Source organism: Podarcis pityusensis, assembly GCF_964106645.2.
Source record: "Podarcis pityusensis genome assembly, chromosome: 1".
In the NCBI taxonomy this organism is placed as follows: Eukaryota; Metazoa; Chordata; class Lepidosauria; order Squamata; family Lacertidae; genus Podarcis; species Podarcis pityusensis.
Window position 1 is genome coordinate 104,779,355 of NC_138028.1, and position 24,717 is coordinate 104,804,071.

The window sequence follows — 24,717 nt, forward strand, 5'->3', positions numbered from 1 at the left end:
AATTCTTTTCACACCTAAAATTCTCTGGAATAGAAAGTAAAAGACCAATGGAAATGGACACCTCTAGAAGTGTTTAGTTCTATGCAGCTGCCACAAATTCAGGTTTTGGTGCCTTACTTCTTCAGATCATGGTAGAGTGAATTAGCCTTGTATGCATGGATACATGTGTTGAATTGAGGTCTCAATGCCCCCTTGTGTTCTTTCTTAAAGAAGTATGATGATTGTCCAAACAATACCAAATTTATATGTTAAAAAATTCACATGTACTATGACTCTTAATATGTGACACGTGTTCACAGAAGTAAAACATTTATTACTTTTTAATGAAAATATATGTAAAAATTGTGGAGACAAAATATAATTGTAGAGCCAACAGTAATAATCCACCAAATGTCATGACAGAGGAAAGAGAGTGATAGACAAGAAGCCATCATAAAAGAGATATTGCACCAATAACAAAATCACTCACATCGCTCTGTAACTCATAGGCTTTCCTGGCTTGGATGACATCATTCTGGTCAGGCAGGCAGGTCCATTCATGCAAGTAGTGGCGGTAATCAATGTCACTAACAAGCTTCTGACAGTTCTTGGCCAGCAAGACGGACAGCATGTCAACAGGACTGTGGATCTTCGTCTTCAATTGATGATATACTTTCTTGTACTCCCGCTCACTCTGCATTTTAGCTACGTGCATAGCCAATACCAACTTGGGATCGTCGTTAATGTCTCGGCATCCCACATGGTGTCCAAGTTGCTTACGGTAGCCTTCCTTGTATTTGTACTGATGGGATTTGAAAAAATACATATACAATTAGAATCTTCACCAAAGGTATCTCAGATTCAGAGCTTTTTTTCAGCTGCAACTCACTTCTGGCACTTCTGAGGTGGGTGCCATTATATTGGTAATGTAAATATTCAGCACATGCATAGATCTTTGAATTTCACACATCCTTCATCTGACATTTTTTTGACCAACAAGATCAAAGCTTTGGTCCTGAGAGATTAATATTCTACTTCAGAAACCTTCATCAGGATGCTGGACATTTTACTTGGAGCATATTTAAAGCAAACAGCAGCCTTCGCCAAGATGGCACCCTTCACATGTTTTGGACAACAACGTCCATCAGTCATGCTGGATGAGGCTAATGGATGTTTTAGTTCAAAACATCTGGAGGGCACTATGTTAGTGAAAGCTGGCCCATAATGTCTCTATATCTTGCCTTGAAAATAAAACTTTAATATATTTTCTGTTTCCTGCATTTTAATTCCATTAGATACAAAAGTCCAGAGACAATGGATTTCCAAACACTATCAAATTCTATTTGCATACTTACATCACTGGCAATTTCTCTTGAGGCTCTGGCTGTTTTGATTGGGACTGCATCTGCTCTCAGGTCAATATTTTTCTTCATGTCATCCCATGATTCCCTATAAAGTTTCTACAATAAAAAACCAACAACATTATATTGTCATTAACCTCTTTCAGCACTTATATATTTATGAAAGCTCACTGTTCATCAGCTTTTACTTTTTTCTAACCACTCCTGTTTTTTGCAGGTAAGAGATGCCTTAAACATTACAGATTATCTACATATAAAACTATGTAAGGAAAAGTATTTAAAGTGCATGTAAGTAATTATGGATAACAAGTGCTAACACATCTGTTTTGTGGAATCTCCACAAACACAATAGATTGCCAGTTTGCATACAAACAGCTAAATAAATTCCTTCCAGTAGCACCTTAGAGACCAACTAAATTTGACATTGGTATGAGCTTTTGTGTGTATGCACACTTCTTCAGATATGGAGTGTGCATGCACACGAAAGCTCATACCAATGTTAAACTTAGTTGGTCTCTAAGGTGCTACTGGAAGGACTTTTTAAATTTTGTTTCGACTATGGCAGACCAACACAGTTACCTACCTGTAACTAGCTAAATAAATGCAGGTGCAATACCCCACCTAGAATTTACATGGGTGCTTGCTGCACCCAACTTATAACATCCAAAGCCCCCTTCATCTGAGTAACTGAAGAAGGTTGTAGAGTTGCATCGTAAGAAGAATGGTAGTGATTTACTTACATTGCTCACATTGATAGCATTAGCCCTGGAAAGCATGATTTCTGGTGTGTCTGGCATCACATGGATCGTAGTTTTATCTTTATCCCACGCTTCTCTGTATTTCGCCTACAAAAATACAGAATTATCTGTTAATTCCTTCCGCAGAATAATTAAAATAATGTCACATTGCTGAAAGGAGCTACATACAAGACTCAGTTGCTCAGCGTTGGTTTTGGCAAGGACAACTTCAGGCGTGTCAACGATGTGGGTAAATTTCAAACGATCCCGAGGAGTGCGATAAACGTTGTCACTCAGAATTTCCTGCGCATATTTCACCTTCTTCACTTCTGGAGATTCATTGGGGATCCATCCAATCCCTCGGAGCCATTCCAGATCTGATTTATACACAGCCTGTGAGAGAAAATGTCAGAAAGGAAGAGCAAGATATTTCAGTTCAATTCAAAACAAATACTTCATGTGGTAAATACTGTAGAATGAATGGAACTTCAGAAAGTCAGGACAAACTTGTCTCAATTACAGCATCAAGATCTAAGTAGTACTATCTCTCTGGACTAGGCCAAAATGTTTCTTTGACCTCCAGTCATATTTCACACCAGCATTTATAACTTCAATCAGCACAATGCTGGCTGGGGAGTTGGGGACCAAAACATCTGGAGAGTTCCAGACTTGTGTAGATTGGGCTAGATAGAGTGGGCAGAAAGATCATCCAATCCATACATATGATGACAGCACTCCAATCGGTTATGGATTCATTAGCTATTTTTAGATATGCCAAGTCTATCACGTCACTCTTGTCTGTGTTGGACATTCTGAATTAACAATATTTCAGTTCTTCCTCCCAAGGTACTCATAATGAAATCAAGTGAAGATTAAATTACATGAAAATGTGACAAGGCCAGTTTTCATTAATAAAGCAACTACAAATGTTATCAGGGAAACAAAGTAAAAATTAAGAAAAGGAAATCTTCCACCACTATCTACCATGATGTCTCTTTTGCCTTCTGTCCCTGCAGTGTTGTGCTGTTTGTTTGGCTTTGCAGAGGACAGATATACTTACATCGCTCTGTAGTTCGTAAGCCTTCCTTGCCTGGATCACATCATTCTGGTCGGGCAGACAAGACCACTGGTGCAGATGTTGACGATAGTCCACCTCACTTACTAAAGACTGGCATAGCTTGGCTGCTTGGACAGACAGCATGTCCACCGGTATAGTAATATTGGCTTTGGATTTGTTGTAAGCTTGCTTATACAACCGGTCATTCTGCATCTTCAATACTTTGGCAGCAAATGAAAGTTTAGGGTCCTCCTTCACTGAAGGGCATCCAACGTAGTGGCCTTTCTGTTTCTCATGAGCTTCTTTGTACTTGTACTGAGCAGGAAAGAGAATTGGAAGCTTAAGTAATCTGACCAATTCCAAGGAGAAATGTTAATAGAAGTTCTTGGTATTTCAGTTTTGAAGGGATTCGACTATGGAATATTCAGGGGGTAGATAAAGCATAGTAAGGCTTCCTAATTCTGTCTTTGTATTATAAAATATTTACCTGGACTTGCTATTAAGGGATGAGAGGGAAATGCAGTTCAGTTTGCAGTTAAAGTCACACTTCCACAGTTCACCCTTTTTGAAATGAGAACCAAAAGAAACACAACTATGCTTTGAAATTCACATTCTCCAAATTTTGCAATGCACATCTGCGGCCGAGTAGTGCATGCAGAAATGGATATACTTGTGTAAAGTATGCATATGAAAACATGCATTAGTGAAAATCATACAAAATTTCATTAGGGAAAATGGTTTCACAAAAATATGTATATTAGGCAAAATTGCACACAAAAATTATATTAGGAGAATTTCTCGCTAAGATGCTGATGAATTTTCATGAAAGCTTTTTTTAAAAATACAAGCCAATGTGGAAATGTAATAATTTACTATAAATGGCTGTAAAATCAGATTTAATATGTCTGCTTGAAAATATGCCTGCCATTTTGGGACCAGTTAAACTAAGATTGTGAAAAATAGCTCATCTTGGCTTAACTGGCAATAGCCAATGCTGGAAGAAAAGATCTCTACAGCTTGAGAACCAATGTAAGCAAATTTCAGGATGTATCTGTGCCAACAGTCTAAATACTTAAAATGCTAATCTAAAATCAGTTTCCTAATATTTACCAAAATATTAGCCACCTGTTTAGCCTTATAGGAAATAACATTACAGAAATAATACACAACAGTTGACAGTACCTCACTGGCAATGTTTCTCGAAGCCTTGGCATGCTGAATTGCAATGGCATCCACTCTTAAGTCATAACCTTTTTTCTTGGCTTCTTCCCACCCTGCTTCATAATGTTTCTGGGAAGGAAATGAATAACGCAGCATTCATGTCAGCGTATTTCAATTTTTTTTTAGTAAGGGTCCTGAATATTAACTCATGTGTTTAAGATCTTCAGGTTGTAATTCTAAGTGCAAGTAATGGTAAATTTGATCAATCAATATGAAAAACACGAAACAAAAATGGATTGACTTACTAATTTATGAAAACATTAACTGGCCTCATTATAAAATAGTAAGTCAGTGTGCCGAATAAAATCATCGCAGTAAAGCAATAACATGTTCCAAGCACAAATGCCACAACAGAGCCAGCACTAAAACATAATTGATTAGGAAGGCCTTTGTGAGTATGTGTGTTTAAACCAACCAGAGGAACATCATCACTGTAGATGCCCATTGTATCTCTAGGGGAAGGTCATTCCATGGCACGGGACGCATTAAATATTACCATGTTGCCTTTTCTTCCATGTCAAGCTCCCACAATAGAATTTTATTGCTATGGTGTATACCGGTACATGCATTCAAACTTATAATGTAGTAAAGGTAAATGGACCCCCGACCATTAGGTCCAGTCATGGCCGACTCTGGGATTGCGGCGCTCATCTCGCTTTATTGGCCGAGGGAGCCGGCGTACAGCTTCCGGGTCATGTGACCAGCATGACTAAGCCGCTTCTGGCAAACCAGAGCAGCACACGGAAACGCCGTTTACCTTCCCACCGGAGCGGTACCTATTTATCTACTTGCACTTTGACATGCTTTCGAACTGCTAGGTTGGCAGGACCAGGGACCGAGCAACGGGAGCTCACCCCGTCACAGGGATTCGAACCACCAACCTTCCAATCGGCAAGTCCTAGGCTCTGTGGTTTAGACCACAGCACCACCTGTGTCCCTAACATATAATGTATCTTACTCAAATAAATGCTGAAAAATGTATGTTTTTATACTGAGCCTAAAAATAAATGAGTTAAAACTGAGGAACGAAGGGATGAAATAAAATATAAAATTAAACCCTCTTAGTTACTGCTATCTAACTTCACACTAAGAAACATTGCAATGTTTTTTCTAATATTCAGTATTATGGGAAAGATCAAACATCATTCCAGTAGATGTGACAAAACTTCCTCTACTTTGCCCCACCCAATCTGCTCCAGAAAACCCCCTAGCTTGATATAAGCTATCAACGATATCATATTTTTCACATTAAAGACGTTCCTGCTTCCCACCTTCCATTTGTTTGCTCAAGTCTAGGGAATCATGAATTCAGTGAAAGGGCATTACTCATAGCTAATCAGAATTGGTTGCTACATAGAGAACTGAATGGGCATTTTATTCATTCATCCTTTGGTATTCTCAATTCCAATCATAAAACAATTTTAATTGAAAGGCAATTCTCACCCAAACCCCTTATTTAAAGGTCAGAATTGCTTTACAGATGTATTCACATTTAATTCTTACTTTGCTGACGTTCAGAGCATTCATTTTGGACAGAACCATCTCAGGAGTATCAGCTGGAAGAGTAAACTGTGTCTTTTCTTTATCCCAGAGTTCACGATATAATGCCTAATGAGGGGAAAAAATATAGTACTTCTTTCTGTTATAATATACAAAGTACATATTGAGAGTATGCATACAAAACCCTCCATACAAGCTACTCGTGTAAGCGGCCTAGTTGGGTGTGCAGCATCGCATATGGATTTTTTATTGAGGATTTATTAAAGAACAGCGGCTACTCCATTGTTAGAAAAATTGCAATGTTTGGCATTTCTAATCACAGAAGCAATCTTTTGCGAGACCTGCCCCTGCATCTATGTTCCTCAACAATCAGAAAAAGATGCAGAAATATGTTCTAAATGCAGAGTTGCATCCAATAGTATCTTTGCAGTTGTAAGGAGGTACTTTTGTTTGATAAAGATGGGGGACACAATTTTCAGATATGCCCACCTACCCACTGCTCCTAGGGGTTGGGAGACCTTCTGGCACGGAAGGATTCAATAGGTAAGGGAGTGTGGCAAAATGAGATGTCACCTTATATGAATGGTATTACCTTTCACAACTGGAAAGCTGCTACTGGATACAACCTATACTTTTTGCATTGCATTTATTTGAATAAATAAAGGTGTTTACTATGATAGCAGTCAGAATGGGACAGTTTTCAAGCATTAACTCAGTTTAAAGGCTCTCTAGCAAAGTGTACAGATCATGAAACAAACTGCAATCTCTGCACCCCAATTGCCCCAATGGAAAGCCTTCTTTGACTTCAGAGGGATCTAAATGTGATCTTAAATGAGAGCATAAGCAGCCTCAATGATTGTTGAAAATCAAAGCTGCATGGGTTTTGTGCTTATTATTTTCATATACCGTATTTTTCGCCCTGTAAGACGCACTTTTCCCCCTACAAAAATGAAGGGGAAATGTGTGTGCGTCTTATGGGGTGAATGCAGGCTCATTGCCTTCAGCGATAGCAACGCGAAGCCTCCAAAGCCTGTGCTCCGGAGGCTTTGGGTTGCTTCCGCTGAAGCCAGGAGAGTCTGCTCTTTGAGGCTGGCGGTGGGGAAAGCAGCGCTTCCCCCATGGCCAGCCCCAGAGGATGGGGGGCAGCGGGAAGGCGCGCGACGCATTCCCGCTACTCTCCAACCCGGCTTTGAGGCTGGCGGTGGGGAAAGCAGCGCTTCCCCCATTGCCAGCCCCAGAGGATGGGGGGCAGCGGGAAGGCGCGCGACGCCTTCCCGCTACTCTCCAACCCGGCTTTGAGGCTGGCGGTGGGGAAAGCAGCGCTTCCCCCATGGCCAGCCCCAGAGGATGGGGGGCAGCAGGAAGGCGCGCGACACCTTCCCGCTACTCTCCAACCCTCCTGCGGGCTTTTGCGGGAGATGGAGGAATTTCCCCACCTCCCACAAAAGCAGGCAAAAGCCGCACGCTCTTTAAAGGAGCTCCGCGGCTTCTGCTGGCTTTTCTAGGAGGTGGGGGAATTCCCCCACCTCGTAGAAAAGCCCGTAGGAGCCGCGCAGCCTTTATAGAGCGCACCGCTGTTGGGGGCTTTTCCCCGAGGAGGGAGAAGGGACGGACTGGCCGAGTCCGTCCCTTCTCCCTCCTGTGGGCTTTTGCAGGAGATGGGGGAATCCCCCCACCTCCCACAAAAGCAGGCAAAAGCCGCACGCTCTTTAAAGGGGCCCCGCGGCTTCTGCTGGCTTTTCTAGGAGGTGGGGGAATTCCCCCACCTCGTAGAAAAGCCCGCAGGAGCCGCACACCCTTGGGGGCTTTTCCCCGAGGAGGGAGAAGGGACTGACTGGCCATTTCAGTCCCTTTTCCCTCCTGGTCGAAAAGCCTGTAGGAGTCGCTCACGGCTCCTGTGGGCTTTTGCGGGAGGTGGGGGAATTCCGCCACCTCCCGCAAAAGCAGGGAGAAGGTCTTGGAGTAGCGCACAGGCTGCGTGCAGCCTGTCCGATGATCCCAGAGCTGCGGGGGGGGGGGGGAATCATATTTTTTTCCTTGATTTCCCCCCCTGAAAACTAGGTGCGTCCTATGGGCCGGTGCGTCCAATAGGGCGAAAAATACGGTATCTCACTTGATTCCAGCATGCTGGAGTAAGCATCTAGAAGTACATTCTCCTCACACCCAAAACGCAGATACCCGAGGACCAAAAGGCAAATGCAAAGTTTCTTACATTGCTCTGAAGCAGAGCATTGGCCTTTGCCAAGACAATTTCTGGAGAATCAACAATAGCGGTGAATTTCACAGAGTCTGGTCGTTGACGGTACAGTCTGTCATTCAGGATCTCCTGGGCCTTCTTCACTTTTAAGACTTCCAAAGAACCTTCTGGAATCCAACCAATACCACGCAGCCATTCTAGGTCTTGCTTGTAGACGTTCTGCAAAGGAAACAATTGGGCTATTAACAATATGGTTGAAAATGTTTCCTCCAATTTAAGGTCTGCCAATTCGTACTATCATATGTTTGATCCATCCCATGCTAAATCTTGAAGACTAGGGGTGAAATTAATGGACTTAACCATGGTTATTAATTTCAGTGGGTCTACTTTGAATAAAACTGAGGTGAATACTACACTTGCTCTAAACACAACCCTGGTACCAGGCCCAATAACTCTTACACTGCAGTCCTTAGCATGGTTACATAAAAGTCCCTACTGAGCAAAGTGTGGCTTGTTTCCTAATTATTGTATTTAGGACTGCTAATCCAAATTATTTGTAGCAGCACCAGCACAAATAAGTTTAGGCACTTTTACTTACCATATATTAGTTTACATTAGTTTTAGTTGTGTGTTTGTTTTTTTAAGTGTTTTAAATGCATTATAACATCGTGACTCCAGATGGCGCTGTAGAGTTTGGCCTTTCTGCAACGTGATTTCCCATTATGAGGTTTACAACGTGTTTTCCTGAAATGCTTTTATGATGTGTCTCAGTCCAGCCCAGGGACATTGAAATTTGATCTTTATTGATGCTCACTTTTTACAGCCTACTTAACCAAGTAGAGTGTTTCTGTGCAGCCCTGCAGTTTTGCATAAGAGCTTCTGGACTGAAACGCATCAGACTTTTATTTCTTTATGAAAAGTCTAAGCATATTTTATCCCATTCAGAAATTTGCAAAGCTATGGAAACATAGGAAGCTGTCTTTATATCGGCTCAGACTATTAGTCCATCTAGCCTAGACCTGCCTACTCTGATCGGAAGCTACTCTCTAGGGTCTCAGGCAACGAGAAAGACACCTGACCTTTTAAACTTGCTACTGATGTTCTAACTCTTTTCAACTCAATATGCCATAGACTGAACCTGAGAGAGCTTCTGCTTGCGAAGTAGGTGTTTTGCCACTAAGCTGTGATCCCATTCCCATGAACCAAGGTGCTTTATGTTTGCTTTTACGTACATCACTCTGTATGTCATACACTTTCTTAGCCTGAATGACGTCATTCTGGTCAGGCAGGCAGGTCCATTCATGCAGGTAGTGGCGGTAATCAATGTCACTAACAAGCTTCTGACAATTCTTAGCCAACAGGACTGACAGCATGTCAACCGGACTATGGATCTTCGTCTTCAGTTGATTAAATACTTTCTTGTACTCCCGATCGCTCTGCATTTTAGCTACATGCATAGCCAACACCATCTTGGGATCATCTTGAAGGTTTCGGAACCCAATATAGTGCCCTCTCTGCTTCTCATATGCTTCTTTGTATTTAAACTGCAAAAGAGAAACGAAACACTTTTTAGAGCTATTATTATTTATTAATTAAAAGCATTGGGCATGCTTGCTGAGACTAATAAGAATGGCAATCCAAAACTTTTGTAGGGCATCAGGCTGGGGAATATTGCTCTTGGGTATTACAAATGTTGAAGATATCAATATAGGATCAGTCGAAAAGACCTGCATCGCCACCCTAGAAGACTGAACACCTTTTCTTTGAATTAATTATTTCTATAATAGTCATTTTGAAAAACACAGGGTTGTTACTTGCATTTCTCTGCAGAAGTGTGTAATCAACACATCCACTTACATCACTAGCTATGTCCCTTGATGCCTTTGCAGATCTGATTGGAATTGCATCAGCTCTCAAGTCATATCCTTTCTGCTTCGCCTCTTCCCATCCCTCGATATAAAGTCTCTACAGAAGGAGTCATAAAAACAACAACCATGAATGAAAACTCACTCACATAGAATTTGTGCATATACGGTGTACAGAATCCCCAATTATTTAAGAAAACAGGTGCATTTTTAAAACCCATCCTTAAAAAATGCTCTTACGTGGCTAATGTTGGCTGAGTTTGCCTTTGCCAGCATAATCTCTGGGGTATCTGGCATGACATGAATGTTTGTTTTATCAACATTCCAGGCTTCAGTGTATAATCTCTGTGGGAGAGCAGAAGAAATAGTTAGCATTTTGTATTTTGAAAAGCATCAAAATAACATGCACCCTTAGGAACTGATGCTATTGCTACTATATCCATAAACAAAAATTGTATTGTAGCATGCCCAACAATATAAATTTACCAAATAATACCAGGATTTTCTAACTAAAATAATTTTGTTAAATCATATTTCATTATATTAAATATTTTGTTGCCACACTTACTCCTATCCTTGTGATGCCCCAAGTTGGAATTGTTATTGTATCTTCTGTGAGAACATCATCAACACTTATAAATAACTATCACATTGGTTAGCCAATTGGCTTAATCGAAAAATGGGCAAATAACTGTGGTTGCAAGGAAAAAAAGAAGGAAAGTGGCAACAAGAGCTGAGAAAGACAAAAGGGTATTGATGGCAGTGAAAAATACGAATGTTGAGGCAAATCTTTAAGCAAATCTTGGCATTAGAGAACACACACAGCGCAGTCCTAGAAATGCCTAATCACAAGACTCACCTTGTTCATCGTCTCGGCGTTATGTTTTGCCAACTCCATCTCCAAAGAATCTGTGACGCTGGTAAACTTGAACTTATCAGGTGGCTGTCGGTACTTCCTGTCACTTAGGATTTCTCCTGCTCTCTTTACTTTCTCAACTTCCAAAGAGCCAGAAGGAATCCAACCAACACCTTTCAGCCATTCCATATCTGATTTGTAAAGCACCTGGAATATGAACACAGATTATCCTTGCATTCAGAGAAACTATCAACTTCACACATAACTACTATTGCAGGGGAATATTTCTGGGTTCAGTGGTGGAGCTTCATGCTCCAGCAGCGGGGGGCAGAGAGCAGGCAGGGGCAGGGCTGGCGCACGTCCCAGGGACGTGGCGCGCCACCTGTAGGGGCATGGTGCGTGTCCTGGGGGCGTGGCGTGTGTCCTGGGGATGTGGCATGCCGCCTGTAGAGGCATGGTGCGTGTCCTGGGGGCATGGCGTGCGTCCTGGGGGCATGGTGTGCCACCTGTAGGGGCATGGTGCGTGTCCTAGGGGTGTGACGTGCGTCCTGGGGGTGTGGTGTGCCGCCTGTAGGGGTGTGGCACCCAGCACGGGCAGGGGGGCAGCCGCGATGGCACCCTGCTGGGATTGCGCTGCCGGGGGTGGTGTGCTCCCCCCACACGCCTCTTCCTCCGCCAGTGTCTGGGTTATAAACATAGAGATGAAACATTAAATATGTGTATACTAAAGGACCAATACATCACAGTTACAACCACTATAACTCCTGCTTTTGCAGCTACATATTCATTTAGCCCAAACTTGATGATCCTATGCAGTCTGATTCACACTCCCTTGTTCATTGCTTGGCCTCTTGTCACATGTTTAATTACTTGGGAGCAAGCCCAATTGAACAAAGTGCTACTTCTGAGTAAATATCTATAGAACTGTGCCATTGATGTCTCATTCCTGACATTGCTTAGAATGCTAATGGAATCTGCCTCTACTGAATTTAACCTTGGATTTTGGTGTTTCACGTTATCGTAACGGAACTAAAAGTATCTGGTGATATATTTCCAAAACGTTTGCAAGGTATCTTACAAATAATTATTTTTAAATTGTTCATTAAAAAAACTAGCTTATTTTTTCAGAATTACACAATTTTGCTACTGCATTAAAAAATATATATGATATAAATATTGTATATGTTTCTAAAAACTGTTCTTTTAACTTAAAAAAAAATCCCCAATTAAAAACATACCTTTTGTTTTATGTGTCATTGGGGTGGTTTGCTGGTTTTTGTTTTAGGTTTACTTTTAAAATTATGCACAAAAGCCTTTACTGACAATACAAAACCCGGAGTTTGTTCCAGGGTTCAAACAGAAGGCAACCCAAGGAATAGTGAACAATAACAGAGAGGAATGGATGGAATCCATTCATCTCCACTTATAACACATTGATTTCCAGATATATATGAACTGTCTCCATAAAAAAGCATATCTGGATGATTTGGGGAAAGACACAAATTCACTGGCTGTGTTTATTCTGCATAGTTTACTTACATCACTCTGGAGATCATAGGCCTTTCTAGCTTGGATGACGTCATTCTGATCTGGAAGGCAGGTCCACTGGTGCAGATAATGACGGTAATCAATATCACTGACCAACTTCTGGCAATTCTTAGCGTGCAACACTTCCAGCATGTCCACAGGGCTAATATACTTAGTCTTCCATTTCTCAAAGTCCTTCTTATACTCCCTCTCACTCTGCATTTTGGCTACGTTCATAGAATGCACAAGTTTCGGGTCATCTTGCACACTGCGTGCTCCAATATGGTGGCCAAGCTGCTTGCGATAGCCTTCTTTGTATTTGTACTGAAATAGATATACATGTGTAAACCATCTACCCATAAGAATATTCATCAGATACCTGCATTGGAAAATCCCACATTCTGAGAGGATCGTGACAGTATTTTTCTCATCTAGATAGCATCTTTTGTTCCTATGCTTGTCCCTTCATCTTCCTATTTCATCGTACATTCTAATAATCTTTAAAGATTTTGTTCCTTTGGCAAGGTAAGCTTTTCTTCTTCTTCAATCCTTTATTATTTATGGATAGGAATGAAAAAGCTCTTTAGGTAGTTCCGATGTCTTGGGTAATGCTTAAGCACCTCCCGCCATCTTTCCAGTTTCAAAACTACTTTGCTATGTGGCGATCAAGTGGGGGCTTTCATGAACCACAAGTCCATGGTCCCTTGGAGATGCAGAGCTTGTTCACAGTTCCTTGAATCTCAGCTCTAAATAAATCCCAATATATTTTCCCCCTGGATTTCATCTCTTTTTTTTCTTTTCTTTTTTAATCTATTATGCAGCTGCCTTCAAATATTTTTCCTTTCTTTTCCAGTAAGTTTTAAAGAAACATAGTAAACAAAGCAAACAAACAAGGAAATACACCTGGCTAAGTCCATTTCACCATACTGTGAAAATGTCCAGTGGGTTGATAACAGTTCCAAAATGGGGCAAAAAGCCCAAGTTTCTGCTTGCATTATTATTTTCTTCCCATAAATGTTTACAGCAAGTGATCTTATTAATATTCCACACAGTAAACATTTCCTGCTAATAATAGCTGAGCTGTAGTTAATACATAATTAACTTCGACTTTGAGTTTTCTTTTAACTTGCCCTTTCACTAACCATGAAATAATTGTTTGAGGGTTTCATTGTAGCTTGTATCACATTAAAACCCTGTGAAACATTACTGTCTTCCTATATTGTGCCTAAGACTCTCCTCATGCCACTCTGCTTTCTATTTACTACATCTCCTCAGGCACCTTTTTCAATACTCTGTTCTTAATGCTGCTAAAGAACCCTGTTCTTTTGTCCCCATAATTCACATAATAAATTAGTCCCTTAGCAAATGAAACCAAAATCGTGGAAGGAAATGTAGCTTCTCTCTAATACTGCCTTTCATGGATGCCTAAAACATCCACCACAGTCACACATACTGTAGAATTGAGACCACAGTTTCAATTCTTTTTTTTATTTAGAGCAAGAAATGTTTTCCCCTTTAAAAAAAATGCTATACATAGAACATATTGGGTACACACATCACTGGCAATATTTCTGGAAGCCTTGGCAGCTTGAATTGGGATAGCATCCAAACGTAAGTCATAGCCATCCTTCTTTGCCTCCTCCATAGCAAGTCTGTATAATTTCTGTAAGGAAGAACAACATGTTTACTTCATTGTTATCCACGCCTGCATCCTTCATGTCCACACACATATATAATTTTACATAACTGACTGAGGTGCAACAACTTGACTGTGCTGCACTTAAACCAAAACCTCCAGGGCAACTCTAGCCTACTGAGCCTCAACAAATCCTAACCATCTGGTGACTATGGGGCCCACATCCCTTGCAAGAACCATGGACGTTGGCTGAAATATTTGCAGTCTCCCTTGGTATGGAGGAACTCCTTTGTTTATCCAAGTGGCACTCACCTGACTATAGTTTAGCTTGTTGAATTTTGACAGCATGATTTCAGGTGTATCAGGCATCACGTGGATTGTAACCTTGTCTTTATCCCAAGCTTCCGTATACAAACGCTGTGGAAAAACATAAGCACAAGAGACAGTGGTTATAAGGACAATCGTTCAGTAATCCTAGGGCTTTTTTGCTTTTTTAAGTCAGGGCCTCCTATGAAAATTGCATTAAAATAGCCTGCAGAGGCAGAACTCCGCTACCTCGAACTGTGGTGCTGTAGGTAGAGTGTTGGACTAAGACTGGGTGGAGTTCAAATCTTCAATCAGCCGTGCAGCTGACTAGGTGATCTTGGACCACTAACAATCTCTCAGCTTAAATCTACCTCACAGGTTCCATATGAGAATAAATGTATTATTTGTTCATATTTAAGTCTACCTGATGCAAATGGTGCAATGTTCTTCCAATTCCTGAACTTTGCAATAAAATAGCTGACAAAAATGTCTAAGATACATGAAGTGAAATGTTTTGCTTTCAGAGAAATGTACAGGGGTCACAACCATGTTACCTGTTGACTACCCACCTATATGCCAATACAGCTTTAAAATAAATGTTAACTGTATGTCATATTGCAAATATGTAATGTAAACTCTGACCGAAGCTGGTTACTTTTAAATCCCCTTAAGTTAAAAGGCAAAAGTTAAACAAGGTACAAAAAGCTCCCCAATGGAAATCAGTGAAAATGGAAAAACGTTGGATCACTAGTGCCCTGTAATAAGACCCTACAACATTTGTACCACAGTACTAGTTTCTCAACTGCCCGGCTCAGATTCACCTTGTTCATTGTTTCTGCATTATGCTTGGCCAACTCCATTTCAAGAGAATCTGTCACACTGGTGAATTTGAATTTGTCTGGAGGCTGACGATACTGCTTTTCACTTAGGATCTCTCCAGCCTTCTTGGCTTTTTCCACATCCAGTGAACCAATAGGGACCCAGCCAATGCCTTTCATCCACTCAAGGTCTGCTTTGTAGGCATTCTGTGAATAAGAAATTCAAAGAATCATTAATAAAAGCAAAAGCTATAGAGGACTCTTGCTTGGGGGAGGGGGTGCCGTCTGATTAGGATGACAGAAAGAGAGAGAAAAAATATGTAACACACACACATACACACCATAATGAGGTGCTGGTACTCATGCTCGAATAAAAGTGCCACAAGTGTCAGGATAACATGGCTGCTATGGGCATGGGGAGGATGTTGGGATTTCAGTCTCACATCACTGATGTAACATGATAGTCATGTTGACATTCCTGTACTGTTGTGTACTGTTATGCCTGAGAACGGAAGTGAGCATCTGTAACTTCCGCTGATTGTTCTCTCTCTGCTCTCGCAACAGAGACGTGTGTGAGGCACTCAGCTCACACTAGCTATGCTTTGTTGTTTTAATTCGCTGTAAATAATAAAAGAAATTCGGAGTGCTACATATCTGACAGTCTGCTTCCTGCTGATACTCTGCTGCAGCCCCAGGAGGGGTTTTTCTACCTTCTCCTCACAGGGGGTCTGCCGATAGGAAGGGGTCAGTCAGGGGTCAGCAAACTTTTTCAGCAGGGGGCTGGTCCACTGTCCCTCAGACCTTGGGGGGGGGGTGGACTATATTTTGGGGAAAAAATATGAACGAATTCCTATGCCCCACAAACAACCCAGAGATGTAATTTAAATAAAAGCACACATTCTACTTATGTAAAAATACCAGGCAGGCCCCACAAATAACCCAGAGATCTATTTTAAACAAAAGGACACATTCTACTCATGTAAAAACACGCTGATTCCTGGACCATCCACGGGCCGGATTTAGAAGGTGACTGGGCCAGATCCGGCCACCGGGCCTTAGTTTGCCTACCCATGGTGTCAGTCCTCTGTACCAGTGACCACTGCCACCATGTTTGCTTTTTGTTACTTCACATTGTGCAACTGCAACACTTGAAAGTTGTCTGGAATTAGAGGTGGGTTAGGAGAAAAGAGCCAAGATTGATGGAGCAGGCTGGGGGAGGGAAGGAATCAGTTCTACTCACCGTTGTATCCCACCATTTGACACACACACACACACACACACACACACCCGATTTTATGCCTTATATTATGTTTAGTTGTGCCCAAACATAAATAGTACTCACATCACTCTGGAGTTCATAGGCCTTTCTAGCTTGGATGACGTCATTCTGATCTGGAAGGCAGGTCCACTGGTGCAGATAATGACGGTAATCAATATCACTGACCAACTTCTGGCAATTCTTAGCGTGCAACACTTCCAGCATGTCCACAGGGCTAATATACTTAGTCTTCCATTTCTCAAAGTCCTTCTTATACTCCCTCTCACTCTGCATTTTGGCTACATTCATAGAATGCACAAGTTTCGGGTCATCTTGCACACTGCGTGCTCCAATGTGGTGCCCAAGCTGTTTGCGATAGCCTTCTTTGTATTTGTACTGAAATAGATAAACATGTGTAAACCGTCTACCCATAAGATTATTCATCAGATAGCTGCATTGGAAAATTGTGACAGTATTTTCCCCATTTAGATAGCATCTTTCTTCCTTATCTTTTTGCCACTTCATTTTCCTAATTCCTCATACAGATTCTCTAATAATCTTTAAAGATTTGTTTCCTTTAGGAAGGTATTTATTATTATTATTCATGAATCTATTAAAAATGGACCAGTCATTCTGTTTTGTGTTGTTTTCAGAAGGGGCAGCTTTAAAGAAAAACAACAGAAAAAAAGAAAACATATGCGAGCATTAGCCAAATCTAAGTGTAAGCTTGAATGACAAGCCTGGCTTGGATGACAGGCCAAAGTTCCATGCAATTCCTGGCACTGTGGTCTAAACCACTTAGTCTAGGGCTTGCCAATCAGAAGGTTGACAATTCGAATCCCCGCGACGGAGTGAGCTCCCATTGCTCGGTCCCAGCTCCTGCTAACCTAGCAGTTCGAAAGCATGTCAAAGTGCAAGTAGATAAATAGGTACCGCTCTGGCGGGAAGGTAAACGGTGTTTCCGTGCGCTGCTCTGGTTTTTCCAGAAGCGGCTTAGTCATACCAGCCATATGACTCGGAAAAACTGTCTGCGGACAAACGTCAGCTGCCTCGATCAGTAAAGCGAGATGAGCACCACAACCCCAGAGTCATTTGCGACTGGACTTAACGGTCAGCAGTCCTTTACCTTTACCTTTTAGCTGTCAATAGGTGACTGCTACATACTAGGAATCAAGTGTAACTATTTTATTTTAAGGATTCAGGCATGCTTTGGATTCCACCATCACCAGTTTGGGCACTTGTGAAAACTTAACATATTCAATGAATATTCCTATTAATGATGACTGACTATATCAATAACATGGGGGGGGGAGCTATTTAGTCATCTAAATCTATTCAAAGCATCACAAGATTAGCTGTATCAGCTGTGATAAATGAGGGATTGACATATCACTGCCCTTTCAACAATTCAAACCAGAAAACAAAAACCCACCTATTCACTATCCACTGAGCCATAGAAAAATGATGTTTTTAAAAAAAAAAAAAGTAATAAGGGAAGTGGGTTAGGAAGATGCAATTCCTATTACATGACAGCATCTGACAACTCATGAACAGAACTACTTACTTCACTTGCAATGTCTCTTGAAGCTTTAGCAGCCTTGATTGGAATTGCATCTACACGAAGATCATAACCCTTTCTCCTGGCCTCTTCCAATGAAAGTTTGTATAATTTCTAACAGAATGGCAAAGATTGGTTTAATGTTTAAAAATAGAGCACTTGTTATTATTCTAAACTGCTTTTCTACCAACGATTTTGAAGACATTACTTACATCACTATAGTTGATCTTGTTCTGCTGTGACAATATAATTTCAGGAGTATCTGGCATAATGTGAATGGTGGTTTTATCCTTGTTCCATGCATCAATATACTTGCGCTGAAAAAATAGTAAATAGTAAGGAAAAAAAGTAAATAAATTGTTTGATAAAGGTAGCAGCAGCCAAAAATGGTAATTCTTTCATTCATTTGTTTGTTTCTAAAATCTCTTAGAAGCCCTTCACAATCATAAAACTGTTGAAGTTTCCAAATTGCCTCCAAGGGCAGCCCCACATAGAGAACATTGCCGTAATCCAATCTGGAAGCTACCAGAGCATGGAGTACTGTGGCCAAGTCTTCTCTGTAGTTGGGCCGTAGTTGGCATACCAGCTGTAGATGTAAATGAACTCCTAGGCACTGAGGCTACTTGGGCCTCCACTGACAGAGATGGGTCCAAAACATCACAATGCTTGCACCTGCTCCTTCCAGAGGAACTTTGGATACATAAGACCCCCATCTTTTCCTGGTTCCACTTCAATTTAGTGACCAGCATCTAGTCCAGGCATAGGCAAACTCATCCCTCCAGATGTTTTGTGACAACAACTCCCATCATCCCTAGCTTGCAAGACCAGTGGTCAGGGATGATGGGAATTGTAGTCTCAAAACATCTGGAGGGCCGAGTTTGCCTATGCCTGATCTAGTCCATTACCATCTCCAAGCACCAGACTAGCACTTCAGTTTCCTCTCGTGCTTCAGATGGAACAGAGAGCAATAGCTTGGTGCCCTCCACATATTATTGGTATTTCACTCCAAATCTCCTGTTGAGAGGGGTCCCAACTGTTTGCAGATATATATTAATTAACAAGACGGGGGAAATGCTCATGGTACTAAACAAAGCCCATCATATCCACGTTCTGGAAATGGCTCTGATTCATCCAGTATGAAAATGGTTGCTGAAAGAGTATGAAAATAAGAATGACTGGAATGTGCCTTCTTAGCACAAAAACGAAACTCTTAATTAGTTAATTAGGGTCAGATAACAATAATAGAGATAAATAGTTATAATGATAAAATCACTAGGCAAATTCTCAAAGTGATCAGAGCCTGCATATTCCCAGTCACAGCATTGCTAAACCAGCCAGTCATATTTGTTCATATGAGTTTTAAGGAAGGGGTATGAATGAAACTCACATGGTCCATAACTTCAGAATTATGCTTTGCCAAAGCCATAGGCATAGAATCAATGGGACTTGTGAATTTGAATTTGTCAGGATGCTGTCTGTAGATGTAGTCACTCAAGATCTGAGAGGCTCTCTTATTCTTCTCAGCTTCCAAGGAACCACTTGGAGTCCAGCCAATGCCCTTTAGCCATTCAAGATCTGCTTTATACATATTCTGTTTGAAAAGAAACAAGCAGGGAGGACAATAGTTCCATGAAAATCTTCCATTACAATTGAGGATTTTTGCCTTCACAAATTATAATCCACATCAACTAAAGAGACTATTGTTACACTGTCAATTTGTGTCAGCACAGATTAAACAAGCAATAACTTTTCAACTTTTTTTTACTCTTTTAATATATAGTACGCATGCTATCTAAACAGAATGCAGCTATTAGGCTGATGAGTGGGGCAGCCCAATTGAACCATCTGCCATCAATCCTGAAGGCACTTCACTGGCTGCCAGTGAGCTGCTGGGCCCAATTCAAGGTGTTTGTACTAACATACAAAGCCCAAATGGCTTGAGACCCAAGTACCTAAAGGAGCGCTTCCCTGATTTCAACAATCTCAGGTCCTATAACTGGCAGGGGATTCCCTGCTGGTGCTGCCTTCGGTGGGTGCTAAACTGTTGGTGATGCCCAGTCTCAGGGCTTCCTTGGTAGTGGTTCCCCCTTTGTGGAGCAAACCTCAGCCAAAAGCCAAATGTACATCCCACAGAAAGGTGTTCTGGACCTCTGGAGCAGTAATCAATCTTTGTTTCGAGATCCCGTCGCAATTATAATTGCCTGATGTTTAGAGAAAGGCTTTCTTCACACAGAAAATGGTGGTTCAAATCTGCTGGCCCTGGGATAATCTAATGTTTAAAACGCTTTTTCTTATAAAGATACTCACATCGCTCTGAAGTTCGTATGTTTTCCTGGCATGCACAACATCATTCTGATCTGGCAGGCACGTCCACTGGTGCAAATAGTGACGGTAATCGACATCACTGACCAGTTTCTGGCAATTCTTAGCGTGCAAGACCTCCAGCATATCCACAGGGGTGGTATATTTGGTCTTCCATTTCTCAAAGTCTTTCTTATACTCCCTCTCACTCTGCATTTTGGCTACATTCATAGAATGCACAAGTTTTGGGTCGTCTTGCACACTGCGTGCTCCAATGTGGTGGCCAACTTGCTTGCGGTAGCCTTCTTTGTATTTGTACTGGAGGGGAAAGAAATATATGTGCATACTATAAATTATCTACCCAGAAGACTGCTTGTTGTCAGGCAGTTTCTCAGTTTCTGTACTTATACAGAATATGATTCATGAATCTATTAAAAAACGGACCTGTCATTCTGTGTTTTTTATTTTTTCAGAAAGGGACAGCTTTAAAGAAAAACAACATTAAAAAAAAATGTGAGCATGAACCAAACCTAGGTGTAGGCTTCCTGGTATATCTGGGTTGGAAGACAGGTAAAAATTCCTGTACCCGCTAGCTTACAACATGTGGGTGCCACATACTGGGAACTTAGTGAAACTATTTTATTGGAAGGACTGAGGGTCATTTTGGATTCTGCCATCAACATCTGCAAGCACCTGCGAAAACTTAATGTATTCAATGATTATTCCTATTTATGATAACTGACAATATCGGTAACACAGGGGGACTATTTAGCCTATTTGGGACTATTTACTATTAAGGGAAGTGGTTTGGGAAAATGCAATGCCTATTACATAACAGCATCTGACAATCATGAACAGAACTACTTACCTCACTTGCGATATCTCTTGAGGCTTTAGCGGCCTTGATTGGAATTGCATCTACACGAAGATCATAACCCTTTCTCCTGGCCTCTTCCAATGAAAGTTTGTATAATTTCTAAACGAATGGCAAAGATTGATTGTGTGTTTAAAAACAGGGCACTTGTATTTCTTCTAAATTGGTTCTCTACCAATTTTTTAATTTTTTTTTTACTTACATCGCTATAGTTGATCTTGTTCTGCTGCGACAGTATAATTTCAGGAGTATCTGGCATGATATGAATGGTGGTTTTATCCTTGTTCCATGCATCTATATACTTGCGCTGAAAACAACAACCAGTAAATAAATTATTTGATGAAGGCAGCAGCAACCAAGAATGGCAATTTGTTTGCTTCTAACATTTATCAGAAGTCCTTCAACATAACGTCATAGTCATAAAACAGATAAAACAGTTGAAGTTTCCAATTTGTCCTCATGCCCACACAGAGCACATCACAATAATCCAGACTGGAAGTTACCAGAGCATGGAGTATTGCAGTCAGGTCTTCCACCATCTTCAAGCACCAGTCAATCTCCTCTGATGCTTCGGATGGAACAGAAAGAGATTGATGGGTACATTCCACATATTAGTGGTATTTCACTTCAAATCTTCTGGTGACAGGTCTGAAGATTTCAGATAGATATTAAATAACATGGGGGGGACGACACTCATGTTCTCAAACAATGCCCTCCCCATAACTACTTTCTGGAAATGGCCCTGATCCAACATGTATGAAAACCAACATTTTGCTACAAAATGGTTGTTGAAAGAGTATGAAAATAAGAATGAATGGAATGTGCCTCCTTAGCACAAAAACGAAACTCTTAATTAGTTAATTAGGGTCAGATAACAATCATAGAGAAAAATAGTTATAATGATAAAATTACTAGGCTAATTCTCAAAGTGATCAGAGCCTGCATATTCCCAGTCACAACATTGCTAAACCAGCAAGATTTCTTTATATATTTGTTCATATGAGTTTTAAGGAAGGGGTATGAATGAAACTCACATGGTCCATAACTTCAGAATTATGCTTTGCCAAAGCCATAGGCATAGAATCAATGGGACTTGTGAATTTGAATTTGTCAGGATGCTGTCTGTAGATGTAGTCACTTAAGATCTGGGAGGCTCTCTTATTCTTCTCAGCTTCCAAGGAACCACTTGGAGTCCAGCCAATGCCCTTTAGCCATTCAAGATCTGCTTTATACATATTCTGTTTGAAAAGAAACAAGGAGGGAGGACAATAGTTCCATTAAAACCTTCCATTACAATTGAGGATTTTTGCCATCACAAATTATAATCCACATCAACTGAAGAGACTATTGTTACACTGCCAACTTGTGTCAGGACAGATTAAACAAAAGAAACAAACTTTTCCAACTTTTTTTTACTCTTTTAATACAGTGGTGCCTTGCAAGACGAAATTAATTTGTTCTGCGAGTTTTTTCGTCTTGTGAATTTTTCGTCTTGCGAAGCACGGTTTCCCATAGGAATGCATTGAAAATCCAAAAGGAAACAAACTTGCAAGACGTTTTCGTCTTGCGAAGCAAGCCCATAGGGAAATTCGTCTTGCGAAGCAACTCAAAAAATGAAAAACTCTTTCGTCTTGCGAGTTTTTCGTCTTGCGAGGCATTCGTCTTGCGAGGTACCACTGTATATAGTATGCATGCTATCTAAATATCTAAATAGAATGCAGCTATTAGGTTGATGAGTGGGGCAGCCCAATAGAACCATCTACTACCAATCCTGAAGGGGCTGAGTTAGGGCCACTTCCTTGCTCACCATCAGGTGGGACCTAGGCTTTGGGCTATGACTTGGCATACCCCTAGGAACAGGCAGGTCTTAGCTCCCTCAAGGTTGAAGTTAGCTTCCCACTCTTCTGACTTAGAAGAAGAAGAAGAAGAAGAGTTTGGATTTGGTATCCCGCCTTTCACTCCCCTTCAGGAGTCTCAAAGCGGCTAACATTCTCCTTTCCCTTCCTCCCCCACAACAAACACTCTGTGAGGTGAGTGGGGCTGAGAGACTTCAAAGAAGCGTGACTAGCCCAAGGTCACCCAGCAGCTGCATGTGGAGGAGTGGAGACGCGAACCCGGTTCCCCAGATTACGAGACTACCACTCTTAACCACTACACCACACTGGCTCTTAGGAATAATATGTTCCCTCATTTGACCCATCAGTCCGGTCTCACCTTTTTGTTCTAAGATCCAGGCACAATTATCATTATTTGCTATTTAGAGACAGGCTTTCCCCCCATAAGGAATTGTGAATAAAATCCACCAACCCTGGGATAGTCTCATGCTTAAAAGCCTTTAAGAAAAAATAAGATACCTACATCACTCTGAAGTTCATATGTTTTCCTGGCATGCACAACATCATTCTGATCTGGCAGGCATGTCCATTGGTGCAGATAATGACGGTAATCGACATCGCTGACCAGCTTCTGACAATTCTTTGCCAGTAAGACTCCAAGCATATCCACAGGGCTGGTATACCTGGTCTTCGATTTTTCAAAGTCTTTCTTATATTCTCTTTCGCTCTGCATCTTGGCTACATTCATAGAATGCACAAGTTTCGGGTCATCCTGTATGCTGCGTGCTCCAACATGGTGGCCAAGCTGCTTGCGATATCCAACTTTGTACTTGTACTGTGGGAAAGAGAAAATTATTTTCACTAACTTCTCATTCTAATTACATTAAGAGGTGCTCGTCTATTTATAAAGGCCTTATCAAATGATCATCCCTCCAAAACTTGATTTCTCAGGACATCCTAACTTATATAATAAGGCGTTTCAGCTCAAATGGTTGGGCATGACCAACAGTCATTTAAGAGTTTATGGAATCAAAGCAATATTGTGTGATTGTAGTATTGTAAAACATTAAGCAGAATTTAACCATCCTTCTGTGTTAAGGATTGCCTGTCTGAACCAAAATGGCAATTCTACCTCAGAAGGTCCTGGGTACATCTGCAGGACCCAAAGTGAGCTATTCCAGGGGTGTGTTGGAGACAGGCTTGGATGTGCAGGAACCTAAGCTGTCATGTTATCCTGATACACACAAAAAAGGGCCTCTTAGCTACACCAGCCCTGGAGCTGGTAAAGTTAATAGCTTTCCATTATCTGCAACTGGGGGTGGGAAGGTAACAAACAAACAAAAGGATGAAAAAGCTGCCAACCCATCCCACTGAGCCAATAGGGCTATGGGTTTGACAGATCTCCTCCCAGGTATATAAGATTACCCCACCCACAAGCAAAGTATTTATTAAACCATTAATACAAATAATTTAACATGGAGTTACTTCCAGCAATAGACCTCCCTTTCTGCCAGCACAGCAGCACTTCTGCCTCTTCCTGTTTCTCCTTCAGACTGCCTCAGAGCCAGAGGGAGCTTTGAATTGCTCCCTAATAGGACTTATTTTTTTATTCATAAAGGGAACTTATCATATATATATCTATATTTGTGAACGTTGATTCAAGATAGGATTCCAATTTACAAAAGAGGAATAAAAGAGAAGCTGAAGCCAGGCTTTGATTTACATCCATTTTATATTTGTTCAAAACCTGACACTTTTCAAATCACAATTCATTCATTTCAGCTATTATAATGATTATACGAAGCACTGCATTTATTTTTGGGAAACTTCG

General features: G+C 41.1%; 1 protein-coding gene across 49 annotated transcripts in view; it reads right to left on the reverse strand.

The window, feature by feature from the left end:
* Positions 1 to 24,717, reverse strand: part of NEB (nebulin) — a 159,629-nt gene that overhangs the window by 75,895 nt on the left and 59,017 nt on the right. For 47 of the 49 annotated variants that reach the window (XM_081004288.1, XM_081004289.1, XM_081004277.1 and 44 more), the window contains 25 exons: positions 23,410 to 23,721; positions 22,086 to 22,289; positions 21,254 to 21,358; positions 21,046 to 21,153; positions 20,184 to 20,495; positions 19,264 to 19,467; positions 18,089 to 18,193; positions 17,883 to 17,990; positions 16,403 to 16,714; positions 15,064 to 15,267; positions 14,249 to 14,353; positions 13,856 to 13,963; positions 12,313 to 12,624; positions 10,777 to 10,980; positions 10,158 to 10,262; positions 9,910 to 10,017; positions 9,285 to 9,596; positions 8,068 to 8,271; positions 5,859 to 5,963; positions 4,317 to 4,424; positions 3,138 to 3,449; positions 2,267 to 2,470; positions 2,081 to 2,185; positions 1,335 to 1,439; positions 470 to 781 (listed from right to left, as the gene is read on the reverse strand). In XM_081004288.1, the coding sequence (XP_080860414.1) occupies positions 470 to 781; positions 1,335 to 1,439; positions 2,081 to 2,185; positions 2,267 to 2,470; positions 3,138 to 3,449; positions 4,317 to 4,424; positions 5,859 to 5,963; positions 8,068 to 8,271; positions 9,285 to 9,596; positions 9,910 to 10,017; positions 10,158 to 10,262; positions 10,777 to 10,980; positions 12,313 to 12,624; positions 13,856 to 13,963; positions 14,249 to 14,353; positions 15,064 to 15,267; positions 16,403 to 16,714; positions 17,883 to 17,990; positions 18,089 to 18,193; positions 19,264 to 19,467; positions 20,184 to 20,495; positions 21,046 to 21,153; positions 21,254 to 21,358; positions 22,086 to 22,289; positions 23,410 to 23,721 (4,683 nt within the window). The remainder of the gene's footprint in view (positions 1 to 469; positions 782 to 1,334; positions 1,440 to 2,080; positions 2,186 to 2,266; positions 2,471 to 3,137; positions 3,450 to 4,316; positions 4,425 to 5,858; positions 5,964 to 8,067; positions 8,272 to 9,284; positions 9,597 to 9,909; positions 10,018 to 10,157; positions 10,263 to 10,776; positions 10,981 to 12,312; positions 12,625 to 13,855; positions 13,964 to 14,248; positions 14,354 to 15,063; positions 15,268 to 16,402; positions 16,715 to 17,882; positions 17,991 to 18,088; positions 18,194 to 19,263; positions 19,468 to 20,183; positions 20,496 to 21,045; positions 21,154 to 21,253; positions 21,359 to 22,085; positions 22,290 to 23,409; positions 23,722 to 24,717) is intronic. The other 2 variants (XM_081004274.1, XM_081004287.1) reach the window with 2 other exon arrangements.